General features: G+C 43.6%; 1 protein-coding gene across 2 annotated transcripts in view; it reads left to right on the top strand.

The window, feature by feature from the left end:
• Positions 1–15,814, top strand: part of ephb1 (EPH receptor B1) — a 189,341-nt gene that overhangs the window by 63,115 nt on the left and 110,412 nt on the right. For both annotated transcript variants that reach the window (XM_084369678.1, XM_084369677.1), the window contains exon 3: positions 4,757–5,438. In XM_084369678.1, the coding sequence (XP_084225804.1) occupies positions 4,757–5,438 (682 nt within the window). The remainder of the gene's footprint in view (positions 1–4,756; positions 5,439–15,814) is intronic.

The raw sequence follows: 15,814 nt of genomic DNA, 5'->3' as shown, positions 1-15,814 counted from the left end.
TCCCAAGCTTCCTGAAAAAGTCCCCATATTTGTACTGAAAAAGTTCTTATAGTAGCAAAGGGCTATGTGATGGCCCAGGGATGCATTTAACATCCAGGCTTCTGAAGTTGAAAACAAAGATAAGTTCCTTAAAAGGATTCCGGGTAACCATTTTCCGACTGAAAAAGCCTCTGTGGTAGAAAGGGGCTATGACCTTTTGTAATACTGTTAGTCGCTCTTGTTATTTCAGTTGCAGCTTGACTGGAATCGTGCAGCATGTGTACGATAGCGCCTGTCATGTTCCCACCATGCCTGCTCTAAATGACTCATTAGTCCAGCCCATTTCTCCTATTATTGCCCGCAGGTGTTACATCCATGTTCTGATAGGTTACTCTCAGCTCTGTGATTGGGGCTCTGCTTGTCCCCAGCTCGCTGCTGGATGCTGCGGCCCTCTAGAGCAAGACTGTGGCCATCCGAGCTGCTCTGTGTTATTTTAGCCTTTGAAGGTAATGGCGATCAATGTGATGAATGGCCTTTATGAGGGCAGAGTATCGATGGCTTGATGGCAGCGAGCTGAGGCTGTGGGAAGGGGAACATCAGCATGAATATATTACCGCCCTCCCTTCCCCTCGATTCCTCTCCACTCCTGTGTTTTTCTTTTATCCCTCACTCTGTCTCTCTTTTCTTTCCTCCGCCCTCTCCTCTCCAGCTCAGCTAGCTGTGACTGGTCATTAACACAAACATTAAGCGCTCTGTGAATCCATAGCTCCTCCATCTCCTCGCTACTGCCCATAAAACAGAGCAGCTATAATGACACACACAATGGGCACACTTGACAATCAGGGGCAGGGGAAGAGTGTCTCCTGTATTAGTGGCAAAAGCAAAGCTATTAGAGTGGAGCCAATGGGTACATTTGGTTGGCGTAAAAATGAGTGTTGTGTAAAGATGCTCTCAATATTTGTCTGGTGTTTCATCAGCAAGAAAGTTTGTGCCCAGTGAGATCGGTAATGATAAAATAGTGCGACGCAGAAATGTGTACATTAAAACTAATTGAGAGAGAGCTGGCTTTATTGAGTCACATAAAATACTCTTCAAAGCGATGCTGGTCAGCTTCCACCCACTGTATTCTTTTGTTTTTTTTTTCCACATTCATATCCTCTGCAACGCTCTGCTTTCCTGCCCGACTGCTACAGAGAGAACATTATCTCTTATCACCCGAACATACGGGAAACATTTGGTGGGTTGAAGTACGAAAAGAGAAGATGCACTCGGCGACACGACGACAATCACACTCAAGCCTCCACCTTGTTCACCTTGAGCCGATATGAATGATACATGCATGGAACATTCATCTGCGCTTAGGTCCATAACCGTTGGACTAAATATAGGCTACACAGCATGGCACTAACAGTGTTATTTTATATACAAATCCTTGAGGAGGAAATGGATGGAAGGACCAGGGAATTCCATTATCAGTAAGGTGACAGGTGATGATGCCTTTTACCTTTTCTTTTCTCTCTTCTCCGGCAAGGTCAGAGAAGTGTCACAGAGTGGTGCGGGAGATGGATCTGATTTAAATGATGTAAAAGGTCTGCGGAAGTGGAAAGAAATAGAAAATAGGGAAAACGCAAGTAGAGAGATGATGTGACTGCAAGGCATGTGCTGCCTATGTAGATGGCGTCCTTGAGTCTGAGATGCACGTGTCACATGCATTTCAGTGGCGCTGAAAGAGAGAAAATGATAAAAGATGCGAGATAATGGATACCGATGTTAATACTCAGGGTAATCAAATGTTTTGGACCTACAGAAGCAGAAATGTGGCATGTAGCCTCGAGCTTTTCAAAACAACAGCCAGCAAATCAATATGTGGTCGGTAAACCATCAAATTATAAACAGCACGATCTCTGTGCGCACTCACACAAAACACACAGACGTGGACGGCAGATGAATACTAACAATGAAGGGATAGAAGGAAATCGTGTCGCCGTGTGTGATTTCTGCTAAGTAACCGACGCACCTGTAATAGTTTTGTTTGTCTTTGACACAATGGCGGCAGCGAATATCAGCCGGGAAGGAAATAGAAAAATTGCAGTTCATTATTATATGAGCCAATGAATTTCTGGACAGATTTCAGACGGGCATTATTGGAGACGCCCCGGGCCTCTCTCTGGCGTGAAAGATGGTGGTCATTTGGCTAGACGAGGGGCAGTGAGGACCCCCTCCTAGACCGGAGCAGACGGGTGCAGAGGAGCCTAGGGCGGGCTGTATTAATGAACAGGCAGTGCTGAAAGGGACAGGTTCCTGTAATGCTGATGAATGGTCATTACAGAGCAGAGACGAGAGGAGAGAGCAGAAGGGGGAAGAGAGGAGGGGGGAGAGGAGTACAGCGAAGTGGGCACAGAGGGAGCAGCGGTGAGAAAAGGCTTTAATTTGCACCTCAGATTTCTGTAAACTCGTTTATCATGTCAGCGGTGTCACTGTTCACCATGCGTCTTCTCCCCCCTTCCCTCTCCTTGCCCCCACCTGGCCCAAACCTTCTTGTTTTTTTACAAATACTGCCATGTACTCCTCGGGCCAAACACTTAAATCACCCTCATAGTTTTTGTATTTTTTCCAGCCCCAAATTTGACGGCTCGCATGCATCCTGTACATCTCGCCGTGCATAAGTTCAAGATTTTTCTGAATCGTTTCCATTTGTTGGGGCTGCGCGTGGAGAGTTGATGTCTTCTCCTCTCCATTAGGCCTGATTGAGCAGCTGGGGCTTTAAAGGTCAGGAGAAGGAGGAAGCACCAGGAGATATATGCACACAAGAAACATGAACTGACTGGAGGCCCACTCACTCCACTATAGACCTCATTAACTTCTCCTCGCCTACAGCTGTTTGGATCATTGGTGGGGTGGGAATTTGGAGAAATAAATCTGCGAGCCGAGCTGTTGCTTCAAATAGGAGTAGAAAGAATGGTATCGAAACAGACAGTGGAAGTGATCTGAGAGGAGAAAAAAAACTCAAAACTGTTTCAAATTACTCTTTGTACTCTGCAGATTATTCATTTCGAGTCAGTGGAGCTTTTATGCGGCTGTCGCAATGCATGCAGCCTTATGTTTTTTTTTTTTTCTGTCTGCTCCGCTGCTGTATGCCAAAGTTTAACCTATTGTTATGATAATAGCTTCACAAATTGAAATGGTACATTTAGATTATAAGTATACTGTCTGGTTTTGACCCAGTCTCGCACGTTTTAGCACTGGAGGAAGGTCCGACTGTCTGTGTTGTGGTCAAGACCACCTAAACCAACACCAGGTGTAGGCCAAGACCAGAGTGGACCGAGACCAAGGCAAGAACAAGACTTTTAGGGGTTAAGACCAAAGCAGGACCAGACCCAGTGCGATTCCTACACTGCATGACACGATCACAAAACACTCACAGAACACAAAATTGAAATTGAGATGAGATGAGATGAAAAAGGTGCTTCATTCCGAGACGAGACCTTCAAAATGTCTCTATTGTTATCCAGACCAATGCTCGAGACAAATCTCGGGAACTACAACACTACTGACTGAACCCGTTCTGGTACACAGTAGGGGTCTGTCTGACTTGCTTGGATTTCTTGACACCAGTTACAATCGTCTAAAATGGTGCTGAGAATAGGATGCATGGATTAATGGATTAATATAAATAAGTAAACTTGTTTCGGTGGAATATTTGCACATGGAAGACGAGCCCTGGCATTAAAATGGCTTAATCCCCACAAAGGAACCAAGCAGGCCATGATCCAATTTACCATTTTCAGCGTTAAGGTTGCTAGTTTAGAGGGTTTTTTTATTTCAGGTAGTGATGAGGACTTTGAACGTCAACACACGGATAGTAAAAGGGCAGGATTCTTACTGAAATAGTCGGTAAATGGCAGACCCCGACCCCTGACCCTAATACCTGCAGCCTATTTCCTGTGATTCAGACTAGAATTTTTTGTCCAGCTGGGCAGTTACTCTGATATATTTTATATCTGAAAGCTTCCACGCAAGCTTCTATTTATTTGAGCTTTTTTCTCTTCCCAGATCTCAGTGATTCCAGTGAAATTTTAATGCCGCATTTTCATTATTATTTGGTGCACAGGATTAATAACCCAAAGGGGCTTTTAAAGCTCATCCAACATACTTTCTGGGTCACACCTGCGAGAAATGGCCTGCGGTGTATTTCACTCTGCAAGCAAATGCCTTTCCATCAGACCCACCCATTCATCAGGCTCCTGGCTGCCATGTAGTAGCCCTCGACTGTCTAATTGAAATTCAATAGTGCATAATTTCGAATTTGTTACACACCATATTTTATAATGCGTCAACTCGGTGCCCAGCCACGCTCAGCGTAGATGGCAAATAGCAGCGCATCCAAAGTAATTACTGGGTTTGTGCTTATACAGTGGCGGTACACATACTACAGCTGTTGAGCGTATTTAGAGAACAAGACGGCAAAGTGGTGTTTTTGCTGTTGCTGCACTTAAGAAGTTATTTGTGATTCAGAAAAAGAAGGACATTTGTGTATCCTCGATGGATAAATAAGCCCCACAGCTCGACTGGCTGATTTTTTTTTTTTTCTGTTAATCCAGGAAGTCTACTCAAATTCAGTGCCTCAGGGAGATTACTGATATGTGTACAAATTCTCTGTGGCTCAGCCAATATTAGCATTCTCTTTCAAAAAAATGAGAAATAAGCAGCACAGATTTCTCACCAATGATTAACTAATTAACCATGTGCACTCTTCTCTGTCTTTCTCTTTCTGCAGTGGGAGGAGGTGAGCGGCTACGACGAAAACCTCAACACCATCAGGACCTACCAGGTGTGCAACGTCTTCGAGCCCAGTCAAAACAACTGGCTCCTCACCACGTTCATTGATCGGCGTGGAGCACAGCGCATCTATGTGGAGATTCGATTCACCGTGCGCGACTGCAGCTCCATCCCCAACGTCCCTGGCTCGTGCAAGGAGACGTTTAACCTCTACTACTATGAAACTGACGCTGTCATTGCAACTAAAGGCACCGCCTTCTGGATGGAGGCGCCTTACCTCAAGGTGGACACCATCGCTGCAGATGAGAGCTTCTCGCAGGTGGACTTTGGCGGTCGCCTAATGAAAGTCAACACAGAAGTGCGGAGCTTCGGCCCGCTGTCTAAAAATGGCTTCTACCTGGCCTTTCAGGACTATGGCGCCTGCATGTCTCTGCTGTCAGTCAGGGTCTTTTATAAGAAGTGCCCGAGTGTGGTGCAGAACTTTGCGATCTTTCCAGAGACCATGACGGGGGCTGAGAGCACCTCCCTGGTGATCGCCAGAGGAATCTGCATTCCCAACTCAGAGGAAGTAGATGTCCCCATAAAGCTCTACTGCAATGGAGACGGAGAGTGGATGGTTCCTATCGGTAGCTGCACGTGCAAGGCTGGGTTTGAGCCAGACAATGGCAACGTATGTCGAGGTAAGTAATGGATAACAATAGAGACATTTATCACAAACATCCTACACTTGCTATTCGAGAGCGTTACCTCTGCTAGTTTCAAGCACCCTGCTTTCAAATCCTTTGCTTTTCATCATTCACTCGCTTTTAAAATGATGGACTACTCACATGAACAAATCACTTCAGTGAAGACAGGCGACATGTATTTGTTCTATTTTAAGCTCACATATAACAAGGCATCAGCGTAGCCTGGATCACAGATTTTCCACATCATTGGAACGGCTGAATTGATTGTGTTTCATGCGTTTTGCTGAGCACGGTGTGTCGTACTTCTTCCTTGATCACATCCACCTCCGGTGTACTAGAAAGGCGCATTAGCATTGATTCTTAATCTGTAGCGAATGCCAGCCTTCTGTGCAGCCTACTTTACAGATGGCGAGAGGTTTGATTCTGTCTCGGTGTGATGTGCAGGAGACGGAGTTCTGAGGAATAGATAATGCCGCCTACATAAAGGCGAGGTTAATCTTGGTTTTCAGAGCGAGCTATCGCTTTCTGTCTTTTCCGCCTGTCCTCTAATGCACCTTTTTCGGTCTGCACCCTGATATTCTCCCACACTCACATACACGTACAAGGAGAAAATTTGCTCAAGGTGTCTGATGATAATATGAGTAGCTCTGGGCTCTCAGTGTGGCGCGGTATTGGTTTGGCCTGCCTCTGGAGGTTAGCTGGAGAGTGTGTGGAGCCCAGATAAGATTGATTGACGCACATCTGCTCTGATCAATAAACAGATATGAGAGTGCCACATATCTACAAAGCTCAGTGTGGGACTGTGTCTACTGTATACCTCTCGCATTGCTTTGTGTCCTACGCAAAACAAACACACGCACGCACACACACACACACACACACAGTCCTTGGCTAAAGTGGAATGACTTTCAAACGGAAGTGACGAGGCGAGGTTGTCGGCCGTCAGTTCACTCATTACAGGAAGTTTTCTTTTCACGTCAAGTTTTTTCATCTTTACTCATCATACCTGTGATTTACATTATTCACAGGCCGTTCAATTTCACTTTGCATGTCTTTGTTTCTATGCTTATTATATTTTGTCAGCGCAAAAAGGAGCTTTGTTGTCTAAATCACGCTCTCGGGGAAAAAAAGTATTTCGGTGCATTATGTGCAAACTAACAATTTACAGATAGAAGGCTTTTGTTCGCCTGCTGCGAGTCTTCATTCCAACTCCTTCTTCAAGGGAACATGAGCGCTGTGATATTCTAAACAACCGCAGCGTCATTATGTCTAATAGAAAGTTGAAAAAAAAATGGGCTGATAATTTGACAGCATTTCGAGCTAAACAAGATCCTATCACGAGGCAAATGGAACAATTTGATGGGCTTTTTGCAATATTAAATAGTTGCTCCTTAGGTTTATCAAAACATAATTTAAGAGACCATCTGACCATTGTTCTTTTTTTTCTATTCATTGAATATTTCCATTTTTCCTGCCTTGCTTTAAATAAATCTCTTTTTGGCAGTATGTTCTGTCAGCGAGGTACGTTTCACTTAAAACTTGGATGCGTCTCACCTTGAAACCTCATTAAATATACTAAATAAGACCACCCTCAATTGTTGTCCGTGATATTTATTATTTATTTTATGATTAAAGGTGCAGTATGTAAGAATTTTACTGAACAACAATCAGCTAAAATAATATTTCATGTGATTAAATAACAGTTTAGACGTCATGACATCTATGTGTGATATACTGAAAGTAAAGCCCATCCCGGTCCAAAGCTCCTGTGCTATTGGTGTAAGCACCAACAATCACCTAGTTCTTCGAGCTCCCAGTCCGGACCACTAGCTGCACTTCAATCTGAGCTTACTAGCTAAGGGCGACTGCTGTTAGCAGCAGTTAGCAGTTACTCTGGTGGCCAATTCTCACATATTGCACCTTTTGAAGATGCATCATAAGAAACAGTTTTGAAGTGGCGTTACAATGTGTGGCTCCTTTCAGATTAGTTTAACTTTGAGGCCATATCTCACTAGAGTCAGTCATTAGTGTATATGAGACATTTTGTTTGAAGCTTTAACATGTAAGGTAAAGTTCAGCGCAGGCATTTCATAGCAAAGGAGCCAAACAACCTTGCCTGTCCTCTAATGCAAACAAACCTCCAGGCATTAATGTGTGAATATTTTTTATTTTACTTGATGCTGATCCATCCTTTTTTGTCCAACTTCTCTCCAAAGATTTCCTCCATTATTTACCTCAACCTCATGCACACTTGCAGCACAGTAATTGGAGTCTCCGGTATCCCCAAGTGTTGGTAGGAAGCTTGTCGTGGCTTGTGTTAGTGGGGGGCATTGGCGCCGCTGTAAACACCGCAAACACACACGGGCGCGTGCACGTACACAGTTCCCCGGTAGGCACTGCACTACAAAGACTCTTTGAACAGTAGAGGAGAAGTATATTTCCACTAATTCCCACAATCCCCCTGACTTCCTCCTGTAAGTACCCACAGCAAGTAGACTTCCTGCTGTGTCAAGTTTGACATGTCTCTCTCTTTGATGGCAATGAAGCATTATGGGAGGTATGAAAAACAGCCTGCGGAGGGAGGGAGTTGTTAGTGCGTAGCTGCAGAAGGAGGTTTAAACCTGTGAAACGTTGCACAGTTTGACCTTAAGCTTCAGGATTCGAACGCAGACTTCTGCGCAAGCACGCGTGCATGAAGAAAAAGTTAACAGAGTTGAAAGGAAAACAGAATACGTTGCCATTTGTGCATCTCATAACCAGCGGACTCTCTGGAGACTAGCATGGAGTCCGTCGCCCCTCTCATCTCCACTGAAAGGCCCCTCCAATAAGAGCCGTCTCAACCTTTTATTTTCCATGCAGCCTCTTTTCATGGGATTGCAATCCATTATTTAAACAAGGAAATCTAACCTTAAAGTGCTTGTGGAAGCTGAGTACTATGGGCAACCAATCAATTGGGGGTTGGTGCAATAACATGGCCTCAGCATTGAGTCTGAAGTAATTGCCCATTAGAGATGAAGTAACAGGAACAGGAACAAAAAGAATACGGGAGCGGACAGTTTTCATGCTGAAATAATGCCCCTCGTTGAGAGCGACATGAGAAGCGAAGGTATTACATAGGAGAGGGAAGTCGCTGTGGTGCTTCAAAGAACAGCGGGGAAACGAAAAATGAAACGAGATTGCGTCTGTTTTGAGCTATGCAAAACAGTTTGATAGTGTGATCTTGTCCAACTATTTATTATGGGGGAATATAAAGCGTATACATCAGTGTTTGCCTATTCAACAACAGCTTTGTTCAATATGTGAAAATCCTTTAAGTGTATTCCTAAAGTGCTGGTGTGGGACTAAACACTAGGCAGGAAAATTAATTGTAGTGGTAATCATTCTCATTTGATATCATGCTGGTTAAGGACAGATTTATGTGTAATGTACATTAACATCAAGCGACAAAACATAAATTAATTCTCCCGCACAAAATCAAATAAAAACAGATTGCAATCATTTGAAAACAAACTGTTTACCAATGGTTTCACTAAACCTGGCCCCGTCCCTTCTTGTGACCAACTGAGCCTTTCGAGGATGCCCCTTTATAATACCCAGTCATACTATCACCTGTTTACCTTTGCAATGTTCCAAGCAGGTGTGTTTTTGAACATTCCACAACTTTCACAGTCTTTTGTTGCCCCTTTCTCAACTTTTTAAAACATGTTGATAGCATATTTTTACAAAAAAAGTTGATGAGGCAAAACATTAAAGCAACATGATGTAGAAATTGGCATTTTGTGTAATTTGGCTCCCCCCAGAGTGCAACACTGCTGTCGTAAATACAAATCCCAGGTCTGTAACAACAGTTTGTCAGTTGAGGTAAACGTGTGTAACGCTGTGATCCTACCCTCTCACTGAAGTTACACAGTGCAGAAACAAGTGATGGGCCGAGACAAACACCATTCACCTTATTACAAAACACTGTACGTTCAACATGATTTTGAAGCTGTTATTTTAAAGCAAAAAAGTTACATAATGTTGCTTTAAATATATTGTCATTGTACTGTTTTCAGCTGAGTAAATACCAGAAAAAGATGTAGTTAATTTCTGTTTTATCTATATATTAGTGTCAGCACTTACTTGGAATCCGAGTTGTGTATAGCATAAAAAAACAAAAAACAACTGTGTTAGAAACGTGTTTATCTTGTACAAATCCATAGTTTTTTATGTTTATTTTCTACGTGAAAGTCAAAATCTGTGAAAAACTACAAAGATTTTTCTTTAAGTGACAAATGAGTATGGAAGTCATCTGTTGTGACAGAGAAAATAACCCTAATTGCTACGTGTTTGTTTCTGCCTTGTGTATGTGTGCGTGTGTGTGTGTGCGCCTCCCTGTACCTGATTGCACTGTCCTCTAATCGATATGTTTTAATTAGTGACAGGTAGCCTGTTGTGTGTGTGTGTGTGTGTGTGTGTGTGTGTGTGTGTGTGTGTGTGTGTGTGTGTGTGTGTGTGTGTGCTTGTGTTTGTGTGTGCGTGTGCTTGTGTTTGTGTGTGTGTATACGTGTGCGCGTGCGGCCTGCTGTCAGTTGGGCAGAGAGACCATGTAGAGTTGTTGTGCTCTGTAACGATGATGCCAGCATGCCATCCTCATTACCAGCTCCCCAGCTCCCACACAAGCCATTTGGGTATCCCCCCTCTCTCCCTCTCTCTCTCTCTCTCTATCACACACACACTCTCTCTCTCTCTCTACCTCCCCCCCCCCCCTCCCCCTTGGCTATGTAAGCAATCTGCTAAATATTTTATCACCTCCCTGTTAAATCGAGCGGAGACACTCCAAAGAGCACACCACTACCTCCTACCAATGCAAAGCTTGTCTTGTGCGTGTGTCCTGCTCGACTCGAGCGTCCAAGATAGACTCACTCGATGGTTTTGCTGGACCCCTCTCATGGTCGACGCCGTGGTCTCCAGCTGAGTGATTAATAGAATCACCTTGATTAGGCTTGCTTCTCATCCATCTCTGTTTTTTTTTTTTTATAATCTGATACAATCATTGATCATTTTAATGTTCCTTGAATTATCATATGTGAAGTGATTAAAACTCCCTGGCGAGCTCATTATTGTGACGTTTGAACCCTTGAAAGTGAACGATGTGACAAACATTGCTTTGGAGTAAACGGGGCCAAATGAAACACTACGAAGAGCAATTGGAAACTTTTGGACGGCTTGTTCTTCATTTTGCTGTTTTTTTCCTTTTTTGGAGCAAAATTCCTCTACAGCTGATAAATGCCTGCCTGGAGTCTATAAAGCTGGCAGTCTTATTTTATGAGGCCCTCTACTATATTTTGTCTTCTTTTGTAATTGGTTAACCATGCTCAGAGCTTATTGCTTCTCCTTTTTTTTTAACCTCAGCGGGCCATTCCTATGCAAAGCACACAGCTGCTCAGAGTCTCCTCACCCGCGTTGACTTGCAGACTGTGCAGGGGGCAGAGGATGGTGAAAGCATTGGCATGGAGGGAGCACTGTTCCAGATATTGATTGTTGGAAAGATGTGCGTTGAATTCTAGTAAAACGGGATGATAAGAAACATCATTACTTACGGTATAATCTATTATATATTCTGGTTACTTATTAATGGAACTCTATTTCATCCCCTTTCTTAATATGATCTAATGCACCATCCATGATTATGTATTTATTTAGTCGGCCATTTACGGGAAATCCCCTCGCCGGAGCAGTCCTATAGGCTCGCACGGCGGTATGAATCTTCTCATATTTTCTCTCACCGTTAGGCTCCAGCGGGCTTTTGACACACTGGCACATTAATATTACAAATATTCAAATAACTTTATTTAACATTCTGCAGGCTGACAGTGGCAGCGGGAGATTCACAGCCCATTGAGCAAGTGCGCTTCCCTGGGCTAAGTGCCGATTCATCATGGCTGCCTTACTCCTGTCTAATGGCTGCCATCATGGGGCACGAGCGCACGCGCATAAACACACATCTTGGGCATGCGCTTGGAAAAAGTACGAGCTCTGCCTTGCATGCTTTTTTAAAAATGTAGTGTTTAAAGCACATTTATCACATTATTAACCCTAGCCTTTAACATTATAAACCCCGCTACATGCCCCTATAGATTTTATTGTCATTGACACCAACCAGCTGGTTTATTCCTCTGAATTGATTCGAGAATCTAACTGAAATAAGATAATTCTTTCAAAGCACACACAATAACTGGGCCTCTGCACACTTTTTCATTTGTTTAGAGCTGAAAAGTTTGGAGGCTATTCATTGTAACTTAAGGGTTTTACAGTTTTCGCCTTGACCGAGGCTTTGATTACTTCTTTATATGTCGTATTTGAGTGTTAAGGATCTGGCAGACACAACCCGCAAAGGCCCGGTAAGCCATTAGAGCCAATTCCAGCCCATTTGGCCTTGTCTACTTGCGTTCCACAGAGTTTACTTCATTTGCAGAGAAGCATCCATGTGAAGCACACACACACACACACACACACACACACCAAGACCTACTAAGTCACCTTGAAGTCCAATTAAGTAAGCGTCTGACTCTTCCTGTTCTTATTAGTCCTATGGCAGTGAGGACCAGTGTGGTGAAGACAAAAATGCAGTGGTAGGTAGGAAGAGACAGAGAAAAGACGCTGTAAGAAAGAGCAGAGAGTGAAAGACGTCTTGTTTCCATGGCTCTCAATGGGCTGAATAGAGGGATGGCAGAGTGCAGTGGTGAAAGAGTGTGACCCAAACAAAGACTCTTTGAATTTAAGGCCCAAACAGAGTGTTTGTAATGACCCCAAACACAGATGCGCTGCTCTCACTGCAATGACGAGAGTCAGTCCCTAATAACGCGAGGGGATTTCAGGGATTTTGTCCGCACATAATGGAAATACCCACCACACACAGAGCTGTCCTTATCCCCCATGGAAGGACACATACTCTTACACCTATTATTTTTCACTCTCTCTGTCCATCCTTTCAGCTGCTGCTTTTTTTCCGTCTGGTCCTCTAACCTTCAGTCCCTTTCAGGCCATGTATGTGGTCACTAGGCCTTTTTTTCCCCCTGAGCCTTTCATTGTCATATCTCACTCGGTCTTTCCCGGAGTTGCTGCACAGAAACTTTGCAGCAACTTTGACCCAAAATCATCCAATCCTACTCGTCAAATCCTTTTTAGTTCCTCTATTTCATGTTTCTAGTCCCTGTACGTCTACTCCTGCCTTCCCCTCAGTCAGTGACGGACACTGGGCGTTGAGGCCAGCGAGAGTCACGGGGACACAGCGAGACAAAGGACCCCTAACATTCAGCAGATGGCTGGGGCTCCGCTTAATTTGCCTATGTCACCCTCGCTGGCAAAACATAAAAGCCTGGCACAGCGAGGGCCTCCACTTCACCCCCTCACCCCAACTGTGACCCCAATCAATCAAATCCCTCACCTCATGCTTTTAAGTTATGATTGCACGTTTAGGAGGACAACAAAGACATCATCAATAATGCTGCGCAGAAGTGTCTCTTTCTGTCTTGCAAGGGACCAAAAGCTAAAAGAATCTCAATTTGACAGAGTGTAGAAAAACTATCTTCAATCTTGTTTTACTTTTCTGCCCCCGCATCTCATCCCTTCCTTTTTTTTCTCCTTTCCCCCCTCTGGAGTATGCTCCAGCAGGCACTAATGAGGAGACGTGGTGAGCCTCTCCACAGTCGCCACCCCCCCTCCGGTCGAGGAAGTACAAACACGACCCCTCTCTCCATCGCTTCTCATTTGTTGATTCTCCCTCTCTTTCTCTCATCACTGTCCATCAATATTCACTGTTCCGCTAATAAAACACTCGCCAGGCCTGTTTGGTTCGACGGCAGAGGGACACATTTCAATTCGAGGAAATTGTCTCATCCCTTCCTGGAGGTTATCAGCAGCAGCGGGATGATAGATGTGGATTAGTCAAGGTTATGTTGTGGAACTCGCGGAGTGAGGATCTAATTAGAATTGAATTGCAATTATTGTAAGGCCAGCATACCTCTGCTCATTCCACATGCAGCGAGAAGTAGTCGACAAAGCAACCGAGAAGAATGCGGCGGCGTACGAGGAGCAAGGTCCAAGTTTTCTGTTACTGCAGCGGACTACAGGGTCAGATCACCCTAATTATAAAAATGAACATTCCTCATGCCATCAGTATCTACACTGTAAATTGTAAAAGTTGACTTTATTTTTTTTTAAAAAAGCCAGGAAAGTAGACTATTGCATTTAAGTGTTGTGAGCTGAAAGGTTTTAACAACTTGGTAAGTTTGAGGTAAAGTCACTTTGTCGTATTTTACGGTGTAGTAAAGAAGAATTGCAAATAATTTTGGTCTGATCTGACAGTTTTTGAGATATCAGGCTTTTGAATGTTTGCCCCTTCCAGTGCCTTATAGTTTTTGGGTTTTTTTTTGAAGGGTTTCTGGTTTTGAATTGACTCTACTCAAAGTAAATCAAAGTAAAGTCAACTTTTAAAATTTGAGGTGTAGTTAAAATTTAAACTGTACCTGAGTCAAGAGTGCTGGAGAAATTGATTTTGAAAAGAAATGTTGCTGTCGATTTTTAATGATGTCAGAACCGCAAACAAAAAGCACCAGAAGTTTCAGACAGATATCTCAAAACAAGTGAAACAAAAACTATCTAATCTAAGTGTAACAAGAAAAAAACATCTCTCATAGGCTGCTTCCGGGGATCTCCAAGTTAAAAGCCTCTGCTATTATTGGTAGTTGAGGGATCATAGATTACACTTGGACTGATCTGAACTCGGTCGGCATACGACCAGCATGGTGAGACTGGTGTTTGTTATAAGCAAATCCTGTAAGCCAAAACTAAATTTCTTCCATGCTTGGTGTTTATTCTGTCAATCCCTGTGAGTGTTAGAAAACAATTCAAGGCTCAAAATCTCTGGACTTTGGGTCAAAGCTTGTAGGATGTTGCCTGCACACAAATGCATCAGTACACACACGCACACACACACACACACACCAATTCCCATCACCTCGAGCTGAACTTTGCGTGTCCAATTTCATAACCTAATCATGTTTGCCATAATTCCCACACACTTGAAGCAAACGGCATTGCAGTTCCACGTTAAGTGCTCCTTGATTGAACATACGTGAAGAATTATGCCTGTGTAATCTATGTTATGACACCGCGCATTATCCTAAACCAACTTAGCTCCTGATAACTGGGCAGGTCATATCAAACACAACCCCAAAACCTGCACAATATGCAATTATCCGGCAATTAGACAACTCCCATAATCTGCATGGTGCTATGTCATTGTGCGGGTTTAATTGCATGTTTTCGTTGACAGTAAACACAGCGTGTGCTTTTCGGGGTCAGGACTTGAGGTTCTGCAAAAAAAATAAAAAATCAGAGGAAACGTCTCCGTTCACACTGTCAGACAGGAAGAGCCTATGAAGCTCAATCTGGCAGACACAACTCTGTGACAAATTATTGATCTTGGCTTTGTTGTCACTCCTCATGCCAAGGGCCCCCTGCTATGGCTGTCTTCCGAAAACGCCCACTGGAGAAGACATTGTGTGAATATTGAATCTTGAATGCAAGATAGGGGAGAGGAGGAGTGTGCGCCTATCTATATATGTGTGTGTGAGTGCTGGGGAGGCAGTTTGAAAAAAGGAGAAAGAGAAAAAAGAGAAAGAGAGCGACTTGGTAATCCTCTCTTTGAGCACTTTGTGCTTTGTGCTCCATTTGTTTACTGAGTTCCCACACTGGCTGGGGTGCTGCAGCTTTTCTCCCAGACCGGAATTAGCATAGCCAGACTTGTAGTCGGATCTGTGTGACGTTTGTGCATTTGCATGTGTGTGTCCCTGTTTATTTCTATGTGTGTGTGTGTGTGTGTGTGTGAGAGTGTGCAGTTTAGATGAGGTGAGAGCTTAGTGTATCCTCATCGGCCGGAGCAACTCGACTTTAATGAAATCTTCAAAGTGTGGTTGGTTTTATATAGTCCAATCAAGCCGGCTAACTTTTTTCTCTCTTTGGCTCCATTCTGTAATGAAAACCCATCGTGTTTCACTGTGCGATGAGTGGGAACAGAGTCTGTGTCAACAGGTTGAGTGCTGCCTACGTGTTGCGGTGGACGGTATGTCTTGTTAGGAGGTTGGATTGATTGCAAATACCGTGCGCTGTAGTTTATGGAGCTGCAGTAATACCTAATATGAAAACAGGAAGACGAGGTCAGAACAGTGTTATTTTGCTCATTTATTTCAAATCTGCATTTTGAGCAATCCTGACATTTCAGGCCTCACTAATTAAATCAGTGGTGGAAACAGAGGTAACCTTTGCACACTGTTGTCGTAGCTTGAATGACATGAAACCCAATTCAAACAATACATGAAATTTGA

This window comes from Pagrus pagrus, assembly GCF_965226575.1.
Source record: "Pagrus pagrus genome assembly, chromosome: 12".
Taxonomy (NCBI): Eukaryota; Metazoa; Chordata; class Actinopteri; order Spariformes; family Sparidae; genus Pagrus; species Pagrus pagrus.
The sequence above is the reverse complement of the archived record's forward strand: the minus strand, read 5'-3'. Positions and strand labels throughout refer to the sequence as shown.